The 25711-nt window shown below is 42.6% G+C and overlaps 1 protein-coding gene across 2 annotated transcripts in view; it reads right to left on the reverse strand.

Moving 5' to 3' along the window:
* Nucleotides 1-25711, reverse strand: part of CDHR1 (cadherin related family member 1) — a 230466-nt gene that overhangs the window by 173624 nt on the left and 31131 nt on the right. For both annotated transcript variants that reach the window (XM_073685967.1, XM_073685968.1), the window contains exons 5-6: nt 21787-21876; nt 14402-14488 (exon numbers count right to left, since the gene is read on the reverse strand). In XM_073685967.1, the coding sequence (XP_073542068.1) occupies nt 14402-14488; nt 21787-21876 (177 nt within the window). The remainder of the gene's footprint in view (nt 1-14401; nt 14489-21786; nt 21877-25711) is intronic.

The raw sequence follows: 25711 nt of genomic DNA on the forward strand, positions 1-25711 counted from the left end.
TATTTTTCCCCCACACCAGCAAAAAGCTGTAAAACAATGCTACATTACTTGGAACTTGGCAGGTACACCCGTGGAAAAGAATTTGCATAAACAAACAGTAGTACTGTTGTAACACAAAAACTTTTTATGTTGGACAAATAAAAAAGTTGCAAAACCTTAAACCTCATTTGGTATTATCTAAATTGCCCTCCTTGTTTGTTGAGGGTGACGGAAAAAAAATGTGTTATTAATGGGAATCTGTCGGTAGGATTAACCCTCCTAAATCATCTGCATGTGCATGTAAGTCATAGGAAGTTGAATAAAATTATATTTTATTATCTGTGATTCGATGTTTTATTCCAGAGAAGTTAACCTTTTTCTTAACATGTAAATGAGCTGTTAAGATCTATGGCCGGACATAGATCTCCCTGAGATTCTGCCTTCAGAGCTTATTTTTAATGAAAGGGGGCATTACCAGTGTAATACTTGTAATGACTGACAGCCTGCTCTCCTGATCTCACTGTAGGACTCAGTGTGATTAGAATTAACACAGTACAGCAGAGTTAAACTTTGTCTCATTACAAACACATCTACAGCTGCAGCTATCCTCACATAGTGCCGTCAGCTCTGCTGTAGCGCAGTGCCTGATTACAGCTACCACTTCTTCAGTTTCCATCTCACAGAAAGCCAGCTTGGGGAAGAACAGTATAGCTGAGCTGACAGCACTGTGAGAGGAGAGCTGCAACTGCAGATGTGTTTGAAATCAGACAAAGTTCAGCTCTGCTGTATTGTGCTTCTGATAATCACACTTAGTTCTACTGTGACATCAGTAGAGCAGAATCAAAGCAATTACATGTGACAACTGTTAATGCTCTCTTTCAATTAAAATAAACTCTGAAGGGAGATTCTTGTGTAGATCTGTGTCCAGCGCCTAGCCCTTAACAGAAAGTGGATTTTTGTAGAATGAGACATCGGATTGCAGATATCAAGATGTCATTTTATATTGCTTTGTATGACCTGCATGCCCAAATAGATGGCCTAGGAGGTTTGATCCTACAATTTGCATGCCCATAAAGATGGTTTAGGAGGTTTTATGACTGTATAAGCACACTCACATGGTAACGTACAAACCAGGAGAGACAAGGACCTGAACCTGAGAGGTTCCTGTTCAGACAAGGAAAGTCCCTAATCTGACCCTGATTTGTCCCTGCCTGACCACAAAGGTTGGCACCCTAAGTGTATGCAATGGCGCCCCCACTTAACGTCGACTTACCCTGAATGTCCTTAACTGCGCCCTCTCTATAAACAATGTGCAAGACTATAACAATGGTAACTATAAAGTGAAAGACACAAAAATCTGAGGAAAAGGCACAGGCCTATGAACATGTTCACACAGATACACAGGAAAGACAGAAGAAAATAAGAAAACCCACACAACAACCAAAATACGTGGAAAACCTCCCAGACCCCAAACGTAAAAGAAAGAAAAGGGCACAGGTGAGGAAGACACACAAATTGAAGGAAAAGCAACAGAGATTAACCAGTTAAGATAATCCCTAGCTGAGGAGCTGGATCTCCAGGCACCATCTGTCTTGAAATATAGCCAGCAAAGATGGCAGGTGCAAGGGGAGTATAAATAGCCCCTCCCAAGAAGTGATAGGACAGAACCAAATTGGGAAGTGAGGGTCTGGGACACCTGAATAGAAGAAAAGCAAAGAAAGGAAAGCCAAGACAATAAAACCATCCGCAGTTGGACAGGGACCAATCTGGCTGTGGCGCAGCAGAAAGGGAAACAGAACACACAGCAAGAGGTCAACGGATCGAGTCCCGAAATCAAGGCATGACAGGAGGGTTGACCCTACTGAGAGAATCCCTTTTTGGTGCTGTACTGCTGTATAGCACAACTCAATCAATTCACAGTCACCCTGATTATGCAGGTCCAGCACCTTCATATCACTTGAATCCTTGTATTATTAGTCACAAGCTAATACTACCACTCCCATTTTCAATGTGTTTCAGTACTGCAGTAGTTCTCCATCATCAGATTTATTATCCTATGTGTAATGTGCTATAAATTCTAAAATAGGGTGTCCTGTCATTATCTTTTATAGTCTCTGCGATATTTCCCCCTGATTGGCTTTCTAAAACCTTGTGAAGGGATAGCTGCAAAGCATTATGGGGGAACCTGTACGGCCTTGTCTGCCATCATGAGCTCACTTGTTGGCTGATGCAATCTTCAGTGGTGTGTGAAATGGAACAAAGCATTTTTTTTGCAAGTCTCATTAATTAACACTAGAACTACTGATGGAGTCATTTTGACTCCTTTCGTTTTTTATTTCTCTTCTGTGACTACATTTTTCAGAATTCCGGCTTGAAACTCGGTGACTTTTCCTCAAATATGATGTGAAAAAAGATTTTGTGAGAATAAATAATTTTGGTGAAAAATTTGCGCGTTTTTTTCAAAATTTACCAAGAACTACTGAAGGGAGTAATTTTGACTCCCTACTATATTTTGAGGTCCTTTTGTCACTAAATGTTGCTATAAAGTTTTGTGCATAATTTTTTCACTCTGTCTTATTTACCCTGATGTTCATATAGATGTAGTTCAATTTACATGTCAACTTTTCACATTTTCCTTGTGTTTTACCTGCTTGTATTACTGTGTAATGCTGAACAAAATAGCTTGTTTACTCTAGGCTCTTATCTTATGCTAATGAAGGGTGGTGTTTTTCTAAGGTCCTAGCAAGAGACAGTATTCTGGATAGTAACTTTACTTTCAGTTCAGCTGAAGAGACAAAGAGAACAGACGCAGACATACGAGCTCTGAAGACTCATACAGGTATGAATTGTTATGAAATAGTTTAGCTGTCTGTCAACTGATTCAGCCCACCTACTTTTGAAGGTGGCAGAACAGTTATTATTTCTTATAGTTTTCATTTCATTTCTATTTTTCAGCAGGGAACTATATAGAATTATGGAATTTGTGAGGAATATGGAGAGAAGACGTTTGATAAAGCCTCAGGATATTTTGGCTACTTTGCAATCCATACCGGAGGATGAATCGGAATCCGAATTGCAGGAACATGTATTTGATTCTGACAGTGATGAAGATTTCATTCCTCAGAACATATCAAGTGAATCTGAAGACTCAGAAGGAACAAATCCAGAAGGTAAGTAGATATGTGTATTTATTTGTTCTTCCACACCATGAGTTAGGGCCTGTGCACACTAGCAGAATTCTGGCTGAATAGCCATCTGGATATTCTTGCAGCAATACAGGCCGTACCTGCCCGCTCATGCCTGAAGCTCCGCTCCGAACCCCGGGCTGGAGCCGCTGTCAGGGACAGAGCAGCGCTTGCTTACGCGCGAGCACGGCTCCGTCCCAGACAGCGGCTCCAGCCCGGGGTTCGGAGCGGAGCTTCAGGTATGAAACTCCGCTCTGTACCTGAGCGGGCAGGTACGGGCCGGATTGTGGTGAGAATATCCGGTCGGATATTCCGCCGCTAATCCAGCCAGTGTGCACGGACCCTTACAAAACAAAAATTCTAAATATTCATCAACTTTTTTACAGATATTCCAAGCACATCAACTGGGGATCGGGCTCATGCAGTTATGTTGCCTCATGACCATCCTCCTGGTCGTGGACAGAAAAAATCAGCAAAACGTCCCAGAAATGAAAGAACAACAGATAACGATGGCGGCGAAGGTAATGCAACAACAAACACCAGAGAAGGCGAATCTGAAGGAATACTAGTTTCAGCGGATGGTATTCAATGGAAACCTGTTGAAATTGGAGAACACTTGCCTGGTAGGCGTGACAGCCAAAATATTCTTCGAGAAGCACCTGGCCCTACAGGATACGCCAGAAGAAATATCATTATCGATAGTCCTTTGAGCGCATGGTGTTTATTTTTTGATTCATATATATTGACACATATAAAGAACTGTACGCTTGCAGAAGCATGCAGGAACAATAATTTACAGTTTACTCTATCTGATGAGGAGCTAGATGCATTCATTGCGATATTCTATGCTCGTGGAATATCTGGCATGAACCGTCACTCGATTAGCAGTATTTGGTGTAATGACTGGGGAATACCGTTTTGCAAAGCGACAATGTCTAGGGACCGCTTTGTTGAAATTATGAGGTTTCTCAGATTTGATGAGAAATCTACTCGATCGGAGAGACTGCAAACGGACAAGTTTGCTCTATTTTCTACTGTGTGGGACAGGTTTATTGAAAATTGTATTGCGTGTTACAAACCTGGCCCATACATAACGGTGGTTGAGCAACTTTTCCCAAGCAAAACTAGGTGTCCATTCACGCAGTACATGCCTTCCAAACCAGATAAATATGGCCACAAATATTGGCTAGCTGTTGATAAGAGGAGCAAATATCTGGCAAATGGCTTCCCTTATCTAGGCAAAGATGACACACGCCGTGCTGAGGACCGTTTAGCTGACCATGTGGTAATGAAGTTATTGGACCCGTTTTTGAAAAAAGGTCGCAATGTTACAACCGATAATTATTTTACTTCAGTAAAATTAGCTAAACAGCTAAAAAGCAAAGGAACAACCATCGTGGGAACACTGAACAAGATAAGACGAGAAGTGCCTAAAGAAATAAAATCCATGAAAGAGGAATTGTACAACACTAAAGTGTTTAGAAATGAAGACAATTTTACACTTACAGTATATCAAGGAAAGCCCAACAAAAATGTTGTCATTTTGAGTTCCGTCCATCCAGATGTTGTTGTTGCGTCTGATTCCGCTAAAAAAACTCCAGAAACGGTAAAGTTTTACAATGAAACAAAATATGGAGTAGATGTAGTGGATCAGATGGCACGAAAATATACCACACAAACATGCACAAGGAGATGGCCTGTTCATGCATTTGAAAATGCTTTAGACTTTGCGGGTATAAATGCATGGATAATATTCAAGGAGATTACCCACCAAAAAATGTCACGCAAGGCATTTTTGCAAACGCTTGTGAGAGAGTTGAGTGGTCCTTATGTCACAGATAGGGAAAAGGGTTCCACGTCCCAAGTTTCTACATGCTCAGAAGTGATGGTTCAAACAAAATTTTGCCAGATCAAAGAAAAGTGCAAGAAAAATAGATCTGTCGGAAATTGTAAGACTTGTGGTAAGTCTTTGTGTGGGCAATGTACTGCCATAAATCAAAGGCAATGCCTAAAATGCGAAACACCAAATGTTTAGAAGGTGAATTCTGCGCCATATTTTCATTTTTATGCTCCTCCACCTACATTTTCTCTGCTTTTTGTTCTTCAGTTGTTGTTTATATGTGTGCACTTGAATAAAAAAAAATGTTTGAAAAACGTCTATTATAATTATTGTTATTTTCTGTAGAAAAATAAGAAAAGCAGAAAAAAAACAATCAAAAGCATTACTGTTGGATCTCACAATAATAATACATTACAAAAAATATAATTATTAATAAATAACCACAAATGAAACTCTAAAAATAAACGAAAACAGGCAAGGAGTCAAAATGACTCCTTTCAGTAGTTCTAGGCGGGGTCACGAGTCCAGTAGTCCTAGTGTTAAATCGTTAATTGTTCGAATTTTCTAAAACAAGAGAATGTCAGGAAATTCGATTTGATTTCAATTTGCAGCACATTGATTTGCTCCTCTCTACCAAATGATGTTCTCACACAGTACAATACTGCTTCTATTGTTCCCCACCAGTGCCCCCCACACACAGTATGATGCCTCTGCAGGCCCCCTTACACACATAGTCTAATGCTGACATATGTAAGGCAGCGCTAGTCATCATAATGGGGGATACTCGCTTCGCTGCGTCAATCAATGCACACGTGCAATGTCTTTACGTTTTTCTCACAATGTTGCAGTTTATTTCATCATAAGCCACAGTTCACCGGGTCCAACTCCGTGGCACGCCAACACACATATCTACAATATTCATGAGACAAGTGGCACACAGGCCCACTGGCTCCAGGTTACAGCCTACGGCAAGGTAATAAATTATCAATGACCATAACACAGTCCATGTAACAAAGTGTATTACCTTTGCCGGGTTTAGTTGCTGCAGTCCATTAGGCTTGCCACCACTGTGGCTTTGTGGCTTCCCAGGTAGGGGGTCTCTAGCCGTCGTTCCCTCAAAGGCCACTGACATCCACACAGGATCCAGGCTCTGCCTTTCAGGACTCTTACTCAAGCCTCTGCCTTCCAAGGCCACTAGCATCCACACAGGATCCAGTCTTTGCCTTTCAGGCTGCCAGGCTTCACTCGGCCTCACTAGGCCTCTCACAAACGGTGTCCCACACACACGGAGCACAGGCCTCACGCCTCACACCGAACACACCTGTCTCCAATTACCGGGGTTTTTTTTATATCCTGTACACACATACACCCATACTGACAGGACCTTGCTGATGTCACAGTCATGTGATCAGTCAGCTGTGTGTATAGGTCCTGTGTGCTGTCCCAGTCATGTGTACAGACCTTTACTGTGCATACAGAACCTGTGTGATGTCACAGTCATGTGACCAGTCAGTTAAAGGGGAAGGTACATGGTCAGGTAAAACACATCCTGGACCATTTACAGTAATGCTAGCAAGCTGCTGCATTACATATCCCCCCCATCTGTTCAAACTTGTGGGGTTGAACACATAATATACACAATAACATTATAACCCGCAGCTCACCCAGAGAACATGTACTTTACAATTGTGCTACTCAGCCCCTGGAACCTTAGTCAATGACATTAGCCCATTCCTTAGGGACCTACCATTTGTCATTGTCACTGACTCCGTCAGGTCACCTTTCCGGGTCGTAACCTTGTCAGACCTCCCCCGCTCCCAGCGATCAGTCGTAACCTTGTCAGGTCTTCCCCGCTCCCAGCGGTCAGTCATACAGTGGTGTGACTTACATGCCCTGGTATCTAAGGTCCGGTTCAACTCCGTAATGTCCCGTCCTCTATTGGGTCGTTTGTATGGGCTGCTCAAACCTGAGTTACTGGAGGTCTCACTGCCTCTAAACCCACGCCCACTACTCTCAGGACATCTTGAAAGGTCCCTAACTTCAGCTATAGCTGTTCTGTTATTTAGGGGGTCCTTTCTCTGTCTGGTCTCGTAACTTCTAGATGGCTGCCATCTTCGGTTACTCAGATGATGCTGTCTATCCACTCACAGTCTAGCGAGATTCAACTGTTCTACCTCTCGCAGGTAGGTCACTCGGTACTCCAACAGCATGCGTATATATTATAGGCTTTCTTCTGTTCCTACAGCGGAGAATGATACCATGCCGTCTTCGTCTGGTATCCAGTCTTGACGATCACGTGGACTGCTTACTTTCACCACACCAGACTTCTTGACCATCATCTGCATGGCTCGACCGCTTCTCCCAATGAGCTTTCTCACCAGAACATGAGGCACCCGGATGACCTCTTCACGCATACTGTGAGCTTTCCTCATCAGCTCCAGTTGTCTAACAGCTTGTTCCATCTTCAACCGGAGAAACCGCTTCGTGCGAATACATCGCCAATGCATATCACTTAGGATCGCCACCCTCTTCACTGTGACTTCGGTCATGGACAGAACCACCAGCTGTTTAGCTTCGGAGGTCAAGTACACCTTACAGGCTCCCACAGCCTTCTTAAACTCTTCATGCACGGACTCACGGGTGCATTCTTCCCTCAAATCCTCGGGTACATCTACGAGGCATTTGTACCAACACGTTTCGGTCTCACCAGTGGTTTCCAGACGATCAACCAGCTCAGGGTTCAGGGACAACTGACTTTCAGCTTCTTCCCCCTGTATGCTTACCCTGAGCTGACTCACAGCTACAAATTCACGAATTTTCGTCTTGACCACTTCCACTTCATATTTATCTTCTGTTATCATGCTCTTAGCTCTCCTCAGGTCCACCTTCTCATGGTATAAGGGAGTGAGTGCAAGGTGTTTGCCCTTTTCCTTCTCCAAGGAGGCCTCGTTCACTGAGTGATACTTTGTCATGCGACTTTTGAGCCCGGAAACCTCTTCCTCTAGTTCCGTCACTCGCCTCTCAGCGGCCCGTCTCTGAAGCTCTTCCTGCTTCAACTGCTCTTTTAACAGTAGAGTTCTCTCAGACCTCTCTTGCTTCAAATGGGCCTGAAGCAATTCCTTGAGCTCCCTGATCTCGGCTCTGACATCCACCGAACCCTCCGAGCCCGCATCACTCGAGGAGGTATCTGCTTCATACCTCCCATCACCAGCGGTCAACTCCTGGCCCTGGTCTGTGGCTTTTCCAATGGACTCCTCCATCCTCTCTCGCTCAGCTTCCATCTTGCTGACTGTTTCCTTAAGGTACGTCTCCGCCTTCTGGAGAGTATCACAGGACATCTGTAGCTCCTTCACCTGAGCTTCCAGATCTAGTGTCTTTCCCCGGAGACCATCATTCTCCTCACGGGTGTCTTGCAGAGTGGTCTCAACCACTTGGCGCACTTGCTCTGCACCCGCCTTATCCTCCTCTAATTTTTCCTTCACCTTGAGGAGATCCTCATAATCTCTCTTACTCTGTTGCAGTTCCCTACTGCGTTCACCACACTCCTTCTTGGAGTCACACAGCTCCTGGTTGAGCTATTTGCGCAGTCGTTCTAGGATTTGTTCACGTCCAGAAACACCATCCTGCCGCGCCTCCTTCTCAATCTTCAACTGCAAAACCTCTTCCTTGATTTTGCGGCGGTCCTCCTTAATTGCGTAGAACATTTCCTTCCAATGGTTAATTTCCGCGTTGCTTCCCTCCACGTCTCGCTGCCAGTTCCTCATAACCTGGTATATTTTATGCTGCTCAGACTCCAGGTTCAGCTGGTCTGCGGACACGTTCCCCAGGTTTTCCCTTATCTGCTGCACGTCAATCTGACACTGTTGCCTGATAGGCTCCAGCTCTTGGTCATGACTGGCCACCTTCTCTTTCAGGGCTGTCAGATCCTGATCCGTCAGTCTCAGTATCGTACCGGAGGTTGCTACTGGCAACGTCACCTCCTCTTCTACATCTAAAGGAGGACCCACACTTGAAGCAAAGGCACACAGTACTACATTCTCTTTATTTTCATTTTCAGCGAGGACTACAGGAACAACCTTTTTGTGGCACTTGCGCCATCGACAACGAGAGGGGGACTCTCTCCCCTCGTCTAGCCCCTCCTGACTGAACTCACTTTTTACTTTCATAGTGTCACAGTCAGCTACGGGGTCTGTGTCACTCCCCATGGTGTTGTGGACTAACAGGTCACCTCCCACTTTGACGTCACCCCCTTCTACTGGAGATACCCCGTTATCAACAGTCACATTGTCATTTTTAGGAGGTACCAAGCCACAACCAGTAACAATTTTCAGTTTTCTACACTCCACACTCTTGTGAAAATCCGCCCCTTTTTTAGACTCCGCCCCTTTTTTAACAACCACACCAGTAGGGTAATTTTTACACAAAAAATCAGCAGTAGTCTTAGCACTCAGTTCACAACATCTCTTACCACCTCCCCGGGCACTCTGGGACAACACTGGCGCCCCCGGAGAGTCCATAGAATGGTCCACTGCCGCCATTCCATATGGTGCCCACAGCTCCTGCGGTTCCTGCACCATGTCCAGTAAAAGTTTCCCAAATACCTGCTTCGGTCCCAACCGGCCCTTCAACCGCTCAATAGCTCCAGACAGATCTGCTGCTTTGCTCACAGCCAGCGCGGTACGCTGTTCACACTAGAACTTCACCGCTCTCCCGGAAAAATATTCGTGGCCCCGCCGAGCCACCGCAAACCAGGTTTGAGTGCGACGATAATCTTCGCAACCCCGCCAAGTTGCAGCCAGATGCTTTTAATTTTGTGAGCCCCGCCGAACCACAGCAAACCAGGTTTGAGTGCGACGCCAATCTTCGCAACCCCGCTGAGTTGCAGCAAGATGCTTTATCCACACTCGTCGTCCTGTGCCGTTGCCCCTAGCAACTGGGGTGTCGTTGCCGCTAGCAACCGGGCTGCCATTGCCTGCATTCTCGAACCATATGTAAGGCAGCGCTAGTCATCATAATGGGGGATACTCGCTTCGCTGCGTCAATCAATGCACACGTGCAATGTCTTTACGTTTTTCTCACAATGTTGCAGTTTATTACATCATAAGCCAGGAGTTCACCGGGTCCAACTCCATGGCACATATCTACAATATTCCTGAGACAAGTGGCACACAGGCCCACTTGCTCCAGGTTACAGCCTACGGCAAGGTAATAAATTATCAATGACCATAACACAGTCCATGTAACAAAGTGTATTACCTTTGCCGGGTTTAGTTGCTGCAGTCCATTAGGCTTGCCACCACTGTGGCTTTGTGGCTTCTCAGGTAGGGGTCTCTAGCCGTCGTTCCCTCAAAGGCCACTGACATCCACACAGGATCCAGGCTCTGCCTTTCAGGACTCTTACTCAAGCCTCTGCCTTCCAAGGCCACTAGCATCCACACAGGATCCAGTCTTTGCCTTTCAGGCTGCCAGGCTTCACTCGGCCTCACTAGGCCTCTCACAAACGGTGTCCCACACACACGGAGCAGCACAGGCCTCATGCCTCACACCGAACACACCTGTCTCCAATTACCGGGGTTTATATGTCCTGTGCACACATACACCCATACTGACAGGACCTTGCTGATGTCACAGTCATGTAATCAGTCAGCTGTGTGTATAGGTCCTGTGTGCTGTCCCAGTCATGTGTACAGGCCTTTACTGTGCATACAGGACCTGTGTGATGTCACAGTCATGTGACCAGTCAGTTAAAGGGGAAGGTACATGGTCAGGTAAAACACATCCTGGACCATTTACAGTAATGCTAGCAAGCTGCTGCATTACACATACTACATTCATCCACAGACAGTATGATTACCTCACATTATATTCCTCCTCACACAGTATTATGCCTCCCAGCAGTACATTCGCACACTCGGAATATGATAACCCAACATCACCCCACACAGATTATGATGTTGCCACAGTCCATTCCTCACTCCTCCACACAGTTTCATGCCCTCCAGATATTTAATTCCCCGACACACAGTATGATGCCCCACAGTACATTCTTTATTGCAAAGTATGGTTCTCTACTTACAGTACTTTCCTTCCATACAGTATGATGTCCCCACAGTACATTCCTCCACACACATAGTATGGTGCCCTCCACAATATATTCTCCGCCCAAAAGTATAATTCCACCACAGTCTCCCTCACCAAGTATGATGTCTACACAGTACATTTCACCACACACAGTATGATACCCCAAGTCCCCCCCAACACAATATGTTACTACCACCACACATGCATAACACTTGCTGCCTGACACAACTTTTCTCCTGAGTTACTAGCTTTCTGTGCTGCCAGCCTACATAATGTCTGAAAACCTGCCTAGACCTCCAGGTCGTGTAACATTTTCAGGTTACATAACCGAAAGCTCAGTGCAGGACTTTTAAACTTTACTTAGACAGAATAATTAAAGGGAACCTGTCGTGTCCTGTCTACTATGTAAACTGCCCTCATTGAGTTGTTAGTGATGCAATGTACATCACTAACACTCTTTTTTAATTAAAATTGGTGCTAATATCATGAGTATATAGCACTTTATATACTTATATCATACCTGCTCATTTAGTCATAGGGGTGTGATCCTCGCATTCAGTCAGGGCTGGCGCCAGCGACGCATTTGAATTCTGCTCCTGGCTCGCGCTGAAGTAAGTATGGGGCACTTGTGCAGTATGACATGGTCAGCCAGCAAAGCTTGCAGCCCTGGGAGCCGCACATGCGCTGTGACGATCGGTTCCCCGACCGTACGCAGTGAAGCTGTGTAGGTCCCAGCTTCACTGTGTGTGGCCGGAGCTGATCGTCACAGTGCATGCGCGGCTCCTAGCACTGCAAGCTTTGCAGGCTGACCATGTCATATTGCGCAACATCACACACACACCTGAATGGCTGCGACAGCTTGTTACTTACATCACTTACTGAATCCCACTGTTGTACTGCTTTCTACACAATCCGCCAATGAGAGCAGCTTTGCAGTGGGTTGATATTAAAATTGTGTTACAAAATCCATCAAGAAGTTATTGCACTAGGAGTTGCCGTGCTTCTTTTATTTTTTCCTCAGGTCATTTTAGTATTTTAGAAAAAATGTTCCTTCTAGTGCAATTATGAAAATCATAGAATCGATGGACATGGTAATGATATGCAAATGATAAAAGAATGGAAACAAAATTTTATAAACATCTCAATGTCATTAAGAACTATCCGCAGTGTAAAGAAGAACAAGAATTCCCGGAAGTGGTGATTTGTCCCCCAATGAGCCCTGATCTCAACATCATCCAGTCTGTCTGGGATTATATGATGAGGCAGAAGAATTTGTGCAATCCTACATCCACAGAAGATCTGTAGTTAGTTCTCCAAGATGTTTGGAACAACCTCCCTGCCTGGAACAACAATTCTATTTCTGAAAACATCCTTACTTTGCAGCGTTTTTTCCACACACACATTATATACACTGCTCAAAAAAATAAAGGTAACACTAAAACAACACAATTTAACTGCAAGTCAATCACACTTCTGTGAAATAAACCTGTCCAGTTATGAAGCAACACTGATTGTGAATCAATTTCTCCTGTTGTTGTGCAAATGGTAAAGACAACAGGTAGAAATGATAGGCAATTAACAAGATACCCCCTATAAAGGAGTGGTACTGCAGGAGGTGACCACAGATGATTTCTCTGTTCTCATCCTTTTTGGCTATTGTTTTGGTCATTGCTTTCACTCCTAGAGGTACAGTAGCATGAGGCGGTGTCTACAACCCACAAAAGTTGCTTAGGTAGTGCAGCTCATCCAGGATGGCACATCAATTCGATCTGTGGCAAGAAAGGTAGCTGTGTCTGTCATCACAGTGTCCAGAGCATGGAGAAGATACCAGCACACAGGCCAGTACACCAGGAGACGTGGAGTGGGCCGTAGGAGGGCAACAGCCCAGCAGCAGGACTGCTACCGCCTCCTTTGTGCAAGGAGGAACAGGAGGAGCAGTGCCAGAGCCCAGCAAAATGACCTCCAGCTGGCCACTAATATCTGTCAGAAACAGACTCCATGAGGATGATATGAGGGTCAGACGTCCACAAGTGGGTGTTGGGCTTACAGCCCAACACCGTGCAGGACGATTGGCATTTGCCAGAGAACACCAAGATTGGCAGATTCGACATTGGCGCCCTGTGCTCTTCACGGATGAGAGCAGGTTCACACATGTGACAGACATGACAGAGTCTGGAGACGCCGTGGAGAACGTTCTGCTGCCTGCTGCATCCTCCAGCATGATCGGTTTTGCAGTGGGTCAGTAATGATGTTGGGAGGCATTTCTTTGGAGGGTCGCACTTTCTTCCATGTGCAAGCCAGAGGTACCTTGACTGCCATTAAGTACCCGGATGAGATCCTGAAACCCATTATGAGACCATATGCAGGGGAAGTGGGCTTTGGGTTCCTTCTGATGCAGGACAATGCCAGACCTCATGTGGCTGAAGTGTGTCAGCAGTTCCTGCATGATGAAGGCATTGAAGCTATGGACTGGCCCGCCTGTTCCCCAGACCTGAATCCAATTGAGAACATCTGGAACATCAAGTCTCGGTCCATCCACCAATGACACGTGGCATCACAGACTGTCTTGGAGTTGACTGATGCTTTAATCCAGGTCTGGGATAAGATCCCTCAGGAGAACATCCGCCGCCTCATCAGGAGCATGCCCAGGCATTGTAGGGAGGTCATTCAGGCACGTGAAAGCCACAAACACTACTGAGTATCATTTCCTTGTTTTGAGGCATTTCCATTGAAGTTGGATCAGCCTGTAATTGTAATTTGATTTTCCACTTTGATTTTGAGTATCATTCCAAATCCAGACCTCCATGGGATATTAATTTTGATTTACCTTGATCATTTTTATGTTTTGTTGTTCTCAACGGATTCCACTATGTAATGAATAAAGATTTGCAACTGGAATATTTCATTCAGTGATATCTAGGATGTGGTATTTTAGGGTTCCTTTTTTTGAACAGTGTATATAGATGTATACACACACTGTGACATCTTAACCATCTTCCTTTTGTTTTTAAAATGAAGCTACAATGAATTAGGCATTGGGATATTTCAGATAGTAACTAATCATATTGTAATATTGGCTCTGCTGCATATTATAATGAACAAATTGACGACTGACCACAAAAACATTAAATTACAAATATTTGCAGTAAATAATGAAACTATCCAAAACTAGTCTAAGATTTTTTTTTTTGTTTTTTTTTAGGTAAATCATGTGTTTTACAACAGTTACTTAACAAAAAAAAAATGCATACAAACAAATATATTGTGCAGGAAATATTGTACAGCAAACATATTTTATACAAAATAAGTAATGTACCTGTACTAAATACGTAATACTTCCACCAGATCCTGTGTCTTTGTCCACTGCCTCTACTTGGAAAATGCTGCTGCCAGAAGGAGTGTCCTAGAAAACACAATGGGAACAATACTATTTAATTGCCCTAATTTCTCAAGCTCCTTTTAATTCCAGCCATTTTTAGTGCGCCCTTCATTGCCTCTTCTTAAATACCATGGAATCATAATAATAACTTTGGTGCAAACTGCTTATTAACCTCTTCCCGCCGCAGTGAATTTTTATTTTCGTGCTTTTATTTTTTTCCGCCACCCCTCCAAAGAGCCATAGATTTTATGTATATCAATTGACCTAGCTGTACGAGGGCTTGATTTTTTGTGGGAAGAGTTATAGCTTTGAATGAAACCTTTCATTTATTGCACACAATGTACTACAAAACAAAAACAATCCAAATGCAGTAAAATTGTGAAAAAATGCAATTCTGCAATAGCTTTTCTTTAATTTTATGGCCCTCACTGAGTACTGTGTGGTAACATTTACTTGGTAATATGATTCCACAGGTTAGCTCAATTACGGTGACACAAAATTTGACTTTTTTTTTTATTCTAAGTAAAAAAAAAAATTGGTTTATGTTGCAATTTTAGGAGACTCGTATAATATTTTTCTGTTTTTTGAGCTGTGTGGGTGCTTTACGGATTTTATTGTACAAGTAGGATAATTTGATATATAGATATATATATTTATATATAGATCAGACTTTCTTTGACATGGTGATGCTGAATATGTATATTTTTTCATAACTATTTTTAAAGGTGGGGCAAATTATTATTTTGGCTTTTTTTTTTACTTTTTTTACTTTATTTTTGTCCTTTTAGCTGACTTAAATTTGAGATTTTTTGATCACTTGTTCTATAGACTTCAAAACAATTTTATTGCAGTATATAGCTAAAATGACATTCTCCTATGAAGCTCTGCCTTTGGCTGGGCTTCACAGAAGTACCAACATGGCAGCCATGGAGCCCTTCAGCTGCCATTGCAATCCATCAGCACTCATGATCACTCAGTTCTGATTGCTGTTGTTACAGGCAGATGCTGATTATTTATCATCATTGGCATATGCTGTCACAGGTGTATCAGAGGTGACAGACAGTCTCCCTGCAGTTGGTTGCAGGAGATCTTTACGTTTGGCATTACAGACATCGTCTTAGAGGCTGGCTGTCTCTGGTACCCAGCGGCTACCTCCCTCTGGCTAATTAGCTCCCTGGCCTGGGTGTACAAAATAGGAAAGACGATGATCCAGCTCCACAGACTCCAATAGTAAAAACAAATGTCTTTTATTATTGTTTTTTTTATCTTTTCCCTTCCCATTTCGTGACTCTGCCACCATGCTCCTCCATATCTCCTAAGATTGGACTGCTTATAGTTTTTTGGGGAAACACAGTGGCTTTTTTACAAGTTTTTTATTACAATATACATAACGCACCAAAGGAGTGTTTTTTTTTTGGACATGGATTCTTTATATGAACATTCACGCAGAGCGCGTGCTGTTAAAGTCTTCACTATTAACCCTACTAAACCGGATTTACCCACAGATGTGCACAATCTAATTATGGACATCGAAAAACTCTCTTTGAATGAAGCCAAAACATGGTGGGACCAAACAACTTTGAATAATTATATTGAAAAAAATATGATTCCACATGGCCTACGCATCAAAAAAATCCCCACTAACGTTTCTTGTTCACAATTTGTTACTGAATGGAATGCTATTCTATCCACTTGCTCCCTTCAACTTATTGAACTTATTTTAAAATACGAGACTGAACAATTAAAACACACACAGTGTGAAATAACTAAATTGACGGAGAAAATTAAAACAGTAATGCCCACTGAAGATTTTGACATTTTTCAAAAAAACCTTAAAAAAAAGGTGCAAGATCTGGAAGATTCTATTATTTGTACTAAACAAAAGAAATTCAGCCGTGATACAATAGATTATGAGAAAGATCAGGTATATGAGTGGGGCAGATGGGAACGCCCTAAAAAACTTCCTAAATCCATTTTAAAACGCAGTGGATTTAGGACAGGTTCCACACCTAGATCTCAAGTCACGTTTTCCTCATCTGAATTTGAATCAGATAACTCCACTGATGCCTCTGAGGGAGATCTAGTGAATGTAAAACCCCAATATTATTACTTTAAAAAACAGAGAGTTTCAAAAAACGGGGGAGAAGAGTAGGTCGCAAGCACTGGAAAAAATGTGGAATCAATCAAACATCGACTCCGGAACAGGAGCAGATTTCAACACTAGATGTGGATAATTTATCATCCACTCCCCTCACTACTGCTGAACATCGACTGCTTTCTAAAGGGTTAAATTTTGCTGTCACAAACAGCAAACTTGATATCTTTTCTATCATCAAAGATATTAACCGTTTTGTGAGAGACTTAACCATTAAAAAACATTTCAGTTCAGATGACTCACAAAACCAAACGCTCCCTCAGAAACATACCAATCTGTACAGGGGTTTAAGATTTTCAGAACAACTTGCACTTTCATGCTTAACAGATCTCAACTCAGAGAAAACTCCTATTCAGGATTTATCTTCCATCTCCTCATTCTGAACCAAAAATTCACAGTTTTATCCAGTACAAACACGTACTGACACCATGGACAGATTCCAAGAAAATATAGAACGTGACTTGAAAACATTACAGCAGGAACCCATGCAAATTCATAGAGGAAAGTACAATTTGTCCAGAATTGAAAAATTTGCCTTAGATAATCTTTCCAAAAGAACAGACATCGTGATCAAGATGTCGGACAAGGGTGGATCAGTGGGGGTCTTGAATAGTGAGGATTATGTCCTTTCTAATAATAACATGTTGCAAGATCACAATATATATACCATTCTTTCCAATGACCCAACGGCATTTTTTCAGGAAAAACTCATCAAATTAGTACAAGAGGGCTTTTCTTTGGGCTTTCTCACTAAAAAAGAATCATAATTCCTCATTGTGGATTCTCCAACTATTCCCATCTTACATGCCTTACCCAAGACTCACAAGAATGAATGACCACCACCCATGCGCCCAATTATTTCAGGAATTGGGTCGCTGGGAGAAAGATTAGGTCAATGTTTGGACTTTGCTTTACAGCCACTTGTCATGCGTATTCCAGGTCATCTTGAGGACTCATGCGACATCCTTAATTTATTTGATAATGTTACCTGGTCACATTCATGGTCATGGCTTACCTGTGACGTCACGGCACTGTACACTAGCATTCCTCACCACATAGCAATCTTTGCCATAGATCACCATATGTTCAAATATAGTTCTTACTCCCATGAACTTCAATCGTTCATTAAAACAGTTTTATCTTTTCTATTAACACATAATTATTTTATGTTCAATGGGAAATTTTTTCTCCAAACTGGTGGAGTTTCTATGGGGGCTAAATTTTCCGCTTCGGTTGCTAATCTTTTTATGGCTTGGTGGGAGGAATGCTATGTGTACAGTGCCCATAACCCCTTTTGTACATCCCTCATTTATTACTCAAGATTTATTGATGATATTTTAATGGTTTGGGGGGGGGCAACATGGATGACATTCCAGAATTTATATTGTATTTGAATAATAATGAATTTAATTTACGATTTACATACACCATCAATCATAACTCTATTAGTTTTTTGGACTTAGAACTAAATGGCCAAAATAATGAACTAATCACTTCTAAAACATTCAGGAAACCCACATCAGGGAATACAATTTTGCATGCGCACTGTTTTCACCCACCCCATGTCCTAAAAGCCATTCCAGTAGGAGAAATTACTAGAGCTAGGAGGAATTGTAGTGATTCCATTTCCTTCTCAAAAGAATGTACCACCATTAATTCTAGACTATCATGTAGAAATTATCCAAAATGGACCTTAGATAGAGCAAGAAAAATAGAAGATAGTAAATCTAGAAGCAATCTCATTACTAAAAGGAACCACCCCAACAACACCAGCTCTAATATTCCAACATTAGTTCTCACCTATAACACTCATTTTTCTGCAATATCTAATATAGTAACACACAACATATATATTCTGAGAGAGGATTCAGTCACGGATGCAAAATTAAAGGACGGAATTAGGGTAGTTCCACGTAGAGCACCAACAATAGGCAACAAAATCTCTCCAAGTTTATACAGAGGAAAGCCCATCAAAACGACTGGTAACTGGCTATCAACTAGTGGCTACCATAAGTGCGGTTTTACGAACTGCAAATCATGTCTGGTTTCATCAAAAAAATTAACATTTACAAATAAAAATAATTCCAAGGTATATCCAATAAAAGGGTTTCTGAATTGTAACACTGATTATATTATTTGCATGATTGAGTGCACTATTTGTAATCTAAAATACAGGGTAGTCCAAAAGTAGGTGGACAGAAAGTGTAATAAGGTTATGAAGGGGGAGATTTATCAAACATGGTGTAAAGTGATTATGTGGAGTGATGAAGCTTCTTTCAAATTATCCGGCCATATTAACAGACATAATTGTATTTACTAGTATAATGAGAACATGCATTTAACATTAGAGCAACAACTAAATGAGCCTGGTGTCAATGTTTGGGGTGGTATTTCAAGTTTTGGTGTTTTAGTGTAAAGTGCCTCAGCGAGGTAGTCGTGGGCGAGCTGCAGCCCCTGCTCGCTCTGGCACCCTACAGACAATACGTGTCCTCCCTCTGATGTGTGGCTGTGTATGTGGTGTGCTCCACTTACTTCCAACCATCCGATCGCGGCTGTCTCCAGGCATTTCTCTTCTGGGACCAGGGCAGCAATAAATTCAGAGGACACGAGGTTCTTAACCAGAACTTGGACTTTACTTGGGGAAGAGGAATATGTACAATATTTACAGGCAGATATAATGGATAAGGCCCGACAGGTTATTATCTCCCTCACAGGCGCTGGCAACATCTTCAGCCCTCGTTCCCTCTTTAAGTGAAGCATCTCTGTGACTCTAATCTGTAGCCCAAGAGACTCTTCTGCAATAACAACAGTGTTCCGGATCCGATATCTCCCCCACGTCTTAGCTGGAGTCCTATTTATCTTCCTCTGCTACCTGCAGACTAGAAGTGCCCTGGGTCCTCAATACCTCCGTTGAGTTTCTCCGGCCGGCCAACAGGACTCTTGCGTAGGGAGACTTTTGCACTAATGATCCCACTGTCTGAGGGTATGGAGCTCCCGTCTACCCTAGCAGCCACCATATAGTCAGGCTGCCCGTATGGTTCACTGTCCTAACTCTTACTACTCATCACTTTCTGCTTCTGGAAACTAAACCGAGATTTTCCTGATGTGCCCACCCTCTGTGGGCTGTCATCACACAACATTAACCCCATCACTGTCTGTAACACTGCTGGCAGACTCAACCTGACATCTGCACCCAGAACAGTGGCATCTTGTGGCTGATTACAAGCACTGCAGCCCACAAGGAATTATGCCAGGAACAAGCTCTATAAACACTCAAGGCTTGATCAGGGCACTAAGTTCCCATACTCTACTGACTGGAGCACTGAAGCTAACCCCTTAGCTTGGCCTTCCAATAGTCCAGAGAGGTTTAACTACGGGAACACTTTCTTTAACTACTTCAGTGCCAAAGGAAGGCTACGTCCTTCCCCACTACTACATTAGGACCAATATTTTTTGATGGAACAGTCACAGGAGATAAGTATCTCAAAATTCTAATGAATCAAGTTGTTCCCCAGTTACAGCAACAGCCTAATTCAAATGACCTTTATTTCCAACAAGATGGAGCCCATCCACATTATTCAAGAGTAGTCCGCAAGTATCTTGATGAAACATTTCCTAATAAATGGATTGGCCGAAGAGGCCCACTTGATTGGCCGGCACGTTCACCAGACTTGACCCCAATGGGTTTTTTCTTTTGGGGAGTACTCAAGGACAAAGTTTATAGTTGAAAACCAAAAAGTGTCAGTGATTTGAAAAATTGCATAAGAGATGCATTTCAAGAAATTAATACCCAAAGAGATTTGTGCAAAAAAGTTTCTGTCACCTACTTTTGGACCACCCTGTATATCGGATCAACTACTAGGAGATTTAAAGTATGCCTGTGCAAACATTTATATGATATTTCCCATCAATCTAATCGTAGTATGTGTGGTGCTTCCTTGACATTTTATCAATTGTCATAATAAATGCACTAAAGGCCTATTAGCTTATGCTATAGAACATGTTACCCGCCACATCCGTGGCAGAGACAGACAAAATACTCTCAGAAATAGGGAGGTGTTTTGGATTTTTGTACTGAATACTAGAATTCTCTCAGGCTTAAATTCTAGAAAAGAGTTCATGTTATATTACTGACTTGGTGTCTCATTCTTGTTTTTAAAAATTCCCGTTGCTTTTTAATTCACCACTCTTACAAAAATGTATTTATTTATTTTTTCTTTGCAATCTTGGGTTGTTCCACACCTGCAGCACCTTTTCTTGATTAGTGCCAGCATAAGAAGGGTTCCTCCCGTTATGTCTGACTCTTATTCATACCAAGTTTAAGAGCGGTCTTCGCTCTAAACACATCTGGTAGTGCACCCCTCCTTGGTGCCCCTGTGTTTCCCTTCTAGTATTGTTCTTCCACCAGCTGGAGTTACATTATCGCCATTTGGATATTTTTAAAAAATTCTAAATAAAAGACATTTGTTTTTACTATTGGAGTCAGTGGAACTGGATCATCGTCTTTCCTATTACCTGTCTACTGAGCGCTAGTAGCAGCGCTGATCACGGATCCCGGAGACACCCAGCTGGTTCATGGAGGTGAGCTGTTTTTTTTTCTTTTCCCTTTCCATTGCGTGTACAAAATACCTGGTGTGTCTGAGAGGGAGGTGCCAGCGATATTCATTACTACTTGTGAGGCTTTAGCAAGAGCAGTAATTCGTCCTCTCTGGAGCTTGAGGCCGTGTGCACATTTCTCTGGAGTCGTCTAAAGCTAAGCAATTCCCCCCTGTTTGTCTACCCATGTTGTCTATAGAGTTTAGTGGAGATCGACTAGTGCTCATCTCCTCCCTCAAGTCAAGGCGAGGCACACGTGAAGAGCCAATATAGGGATGGTAGGTGAGACAGGGTGAAACTATACCAGACAAGGTGGTCTTCACTTCCCCTTTTCCCTAGTGTCTGGGCTTCCTTTCCCTCTTCCGTCTGTGTTGCACTTATGCAGGGTATGTTTCAGGCTCAACTCCTGAGCCTGCTTCAAACACCCACACCCAACATGTTCTGTACATGTGCGTCGAATGTCGGGAATATGTAAAATAATCTTGACTTTGCATGTGTAAGCAGCCATTTATATGATTCTAATTCTACCACTCCATCTCCAAATCTCTGAAAGGCGCTTAACTTTATTTACCTCAGGAACATTCACGATGCAAGGTGTGTTGAGAAACTCTGGGCTCTCATCATTGGCATCTGTCACCAGAACTCGGACTCTCTCAGATACCTGTAATGAGTTCAGAAAAATAAAGCATAATATCATTTCAGTGTTTTTACATTTTATGGTACTTGTAGCTTTGATCACTAATATTTTGTAGACATCCTAGAGGTTTAAGGTGGATCTGTCACTAGGGTAACTTGACCTATTTATTGTCAGCATATCCCAAGATGTGTTTTCCTTTTAGCCCAAACAGCACATAAATAATGTACAATTTAGATAATTGGAACTATCACAGAATGCAGATGGCTCATAGTTATCAGCCTGCAGTATTAATGTGGGGACATTACCCAAATGTCCTCTTTGCAGTGATTAAATGGCAAGCTAAAAATAATATTACCATACAATGCATAAGAACTATTGCTATACAAGGTATACAGAACAACACTACAGATTCCATAAAACTAATCTTTTTCTTCTATTCTATCATAAATGGCAACATCACATTTCGGATGTGCAAGGCTTTCTGAATCCATAAGCAGAAATAGAGCTGTTCTGGCTGCAGAAAAGCATTGCATGGCCGAAACATGATGTTGTCTTTTATCATGTAATGAATAAAAGTTAAAAGAATTATGCAAGACTTAAAGCACCACACAAGCGTTCTGTATTTTTCAGCACTGGAGTGGCGCTTTAAGTGTAAGCCCCCTGGCCCTGTTCATATACTCACCCTCTGGCGTCTTCCCCGGTTTTCAGCACTGCTCCGGTCCCCGGGTGCCATCTTGTGAGTGCAGGTCTGACAGCTGGAAGTCAGAAGCTTCGTTCACAAGCTCTCACTGTAAGTCTATGAGAGCCAGAATGAGGCCAAAACGAGGCTCTCATAGACATGTATTGAAAAGTGACCTCCACGCAGCTCCATGAAACACTGGATCTGCGAGAAGGTCACTATTCGCAGGAGACGGGCTGAAGCGACGCTTAAAATGGATGAAGGCAGCAGAAGGTGAGTATCAGACAGAGGGCAGGGGACTTACATTTAAAGCAATAAAAAAAAAAGCTGGAGTGGTGCTTTAAGTTATTTTTTCCTATGGGGCTTAGAACGTAGAAGCAGGTAGTTGAAAACTACCTGCCAGTTTTGCCCTGTGATAATCTCTCCTGGCTCATGTGGTGACTCTCCTGCTAAATTTCACCTCAAGTCATCAGAGCAGCTTCTTCTCTTCCACTCTGCTCTGTCAATTGGGCATCACTGCTGGTGTCATGCTGATCGATGGCTGGCTCCCTGCAGTTAGGCTGCTGTCAATCGGCATCCCCTCATCAGTGACGTACTGTCAACCGAGCGGAGTGGTAGAGAAGATGCTGCTCTGTCAACGTGACGTTAGCGGAAGAAGGAGAATTGGTGTGACTGCTCTACGATCGCATAAATCATCGACTGGTAGAAAAGGGAGGTAGTTAGCAACTACCTGCCTGCAAGTTCTTAGCCCCACAGGAAAAATAACCATGTCCTGGATAACCCATTTAAGCTTTATAGCCTTTCCAGTGCTTCATATTTTGTCTTACATGTGAAAGTTTGGTGCAAGAGTGAATCGCTACATCAAGCCTGAGGGGAGGCAACACTGCATGAGAATTTTACTGGATTTCAACACCATAGATTCTAATTAATAGCTTAAAGAAAACTGTCAAACAGAGCTCAAATGCCATTATTCCCTATTCCACTATATAGTAGAAATACACCACCACCCAGAATCCAAATACTGCTATAAAGTACATACATACTACCTCATATGACTACGTCATATATCGTGAAGGGGTTAAACACTCCTGAAATTGTACATAGTAAATCCTTACACTTGCCCATTTGTCCTGTTTCTAAATATCAACTACAAGAACTGACAGAACACTAGCTTTTCAATATATCCCACCCCATGACAGGTGTGATTGTACGGAGTCTAATCAATGTCATTCACATAACTTGTCAGTAGTATTAAAGAGGTTGTCTACTACTTTTACATTGATGACCCATCCGTAGGATAGGATAGGGCATCAATGTATGATTGGCCGAGGTCCCACAATCGGCATCCCTACCGGCATCCCGTTATTGGTGCCGGTGGCGGCCGCTGGCCCGAAGTGCTTACTTGTGGAGCTTGGCCGTCTAGTTGTAGTGGCAGCCGCGGGGTAGTGCACATCCTCTTCCTATTCAATTCAATGGGAGGCGGATCTGCAGTACCCTACGGCGGCCACTACAACTAGACGGCCAAGCTCAGCAAGTAAGCACATCCGGTTGGTGACCGCCGCTGCCAGCACCGATGACAGCTGATCAGACATTGATATCCTATCCTACGGATGGGGAATCAATGTAAAAGTAGTGGACACCCTCTTTAAGGCTAATCAGTGCATATGGGTTAAAATAAAACACAAAGATAGATGAGGCTTTTTTACTTTTAGAATAGTGGACACCTATAGTACTCACCCTCCCCCCTCCAGCTCTCCGCTCTTGCTCCAGTCCCTGTGTTTTGGCTGCAGAGATGATGTCATGTCAACAGCTCACATCACCGCTGCAACCAATCACTGAGCTCAGCAGCTCTGCAGCAATTACGGGCTGCAGCTTTGACATCAATAAGGCTAAGTAAATTAAGAAAATGTCGCAATAAATATAACAATATGCCTATCAAAACTAAATTGCTACTATAAGAAAAGTAAGATAGTAACAAAAGTGTATTTATTCCCTCCATGTTTTACTGTCAGCTGGTTTATCAACACTAGTATGAAATAAGAACTGTATCCACTTAGTTATATTTGTGGGAATGTTTATACCTATAATCAGTATGTCCGAGAGCGGATATATTGTATCATTGAATTGAATATAATTATATATTATAATTATAATTAATGAAACCATACTCATCATCTACAAGAGTTCACTAAGCTTATTCTACACCCTCCAACAGGGGAAAGAGGGACGTCTGAATGAGGCTTATACGTGTAAGTATGAAACTAGGAGCAAGTTGAATTCTGCATACCAGGGTGAATATGGATGAAGGAATTAAGATTACAGAGTGAAATTTAGTGCAACATGTTTAACTCAACGTATAAATACAATATGCAAAATCATTTGAATCTTGTGAAAGATGTCCATAGCCATTACAGTGGAACAATCAACAAGAATATACAATTATTCTGACATGAATTTTCAAAGTAAGTACACCAGCCTCTGTAGGTTGTCGATATCTATTTAGTAATCTAGGCATTTGGTGTTGTGAAGTCTTTGTGACCGATCCACTTTTGGTATATTCCACTGTATCCAAGTGGGCACATTTCAATGTATACTTGTGTTTATAAACAAGCTGACATTTGTATCAGTCACTAAAAAGAATACAAACAAGTGGAGACAACAGTTTTTTAATGCAAGATGCAATAAATGCAATTTTAGTAGCTTAGAATAAAGAAGATTAAGATTGTACTTGTGATTGATTTTTCTGCTAATTAAGTAGCACTTCCCATTCATTATCTATTCAGTGTATGATTTCTGCTTTACGTTACACCACCATCTTTTGTAATTTATAGCGAATCTGTCAGGCAAAAGATGCTAAATTTATGAACAACTAAGTGTGACGCCCAGCTGTGCTTGGTATCACAGATCCTAGAAGGGTGTATTGATGGATTCCTCCACAAGAGGCCCCCATAACCATTCACACATCTCCACCTTCCACCTCAGACCAGCAGAGGGAGCCCGTTAGGGAGATCAAAAAGGGAAGGTGGAGCTAGGCAGCAGTTAGTCTAAGTCAGAGTCTAGTTCAGTCTGGTTTAGCAGTGAGTCCAGTACAGCCTGAGAGGAGTTACCTCAGAGGACAAAAGCCTGTTCCAGCTCCTGCAATTGCTAGCCTGCAGTGGAGCTTATCCAGATCAAGACTCC

The sequence above is a fragment of the Phyllobates terribilis genome, unplaced genomic scaffold, assembly GCF_046119375.1.
Source record: "Phyllobates terribilis strain yellow unplaced genomic scaffold, ASM4611937v1 Scaffold_5__5_contigs__length_657084704, whole genome shotgun sequence".
Taxonomy (NCBI): Eukaryota; Metazoa; Chordata; class Amphibia; order Anura; family Dendrobatidae; genus Phyllobates; species Phyllobates terribilis.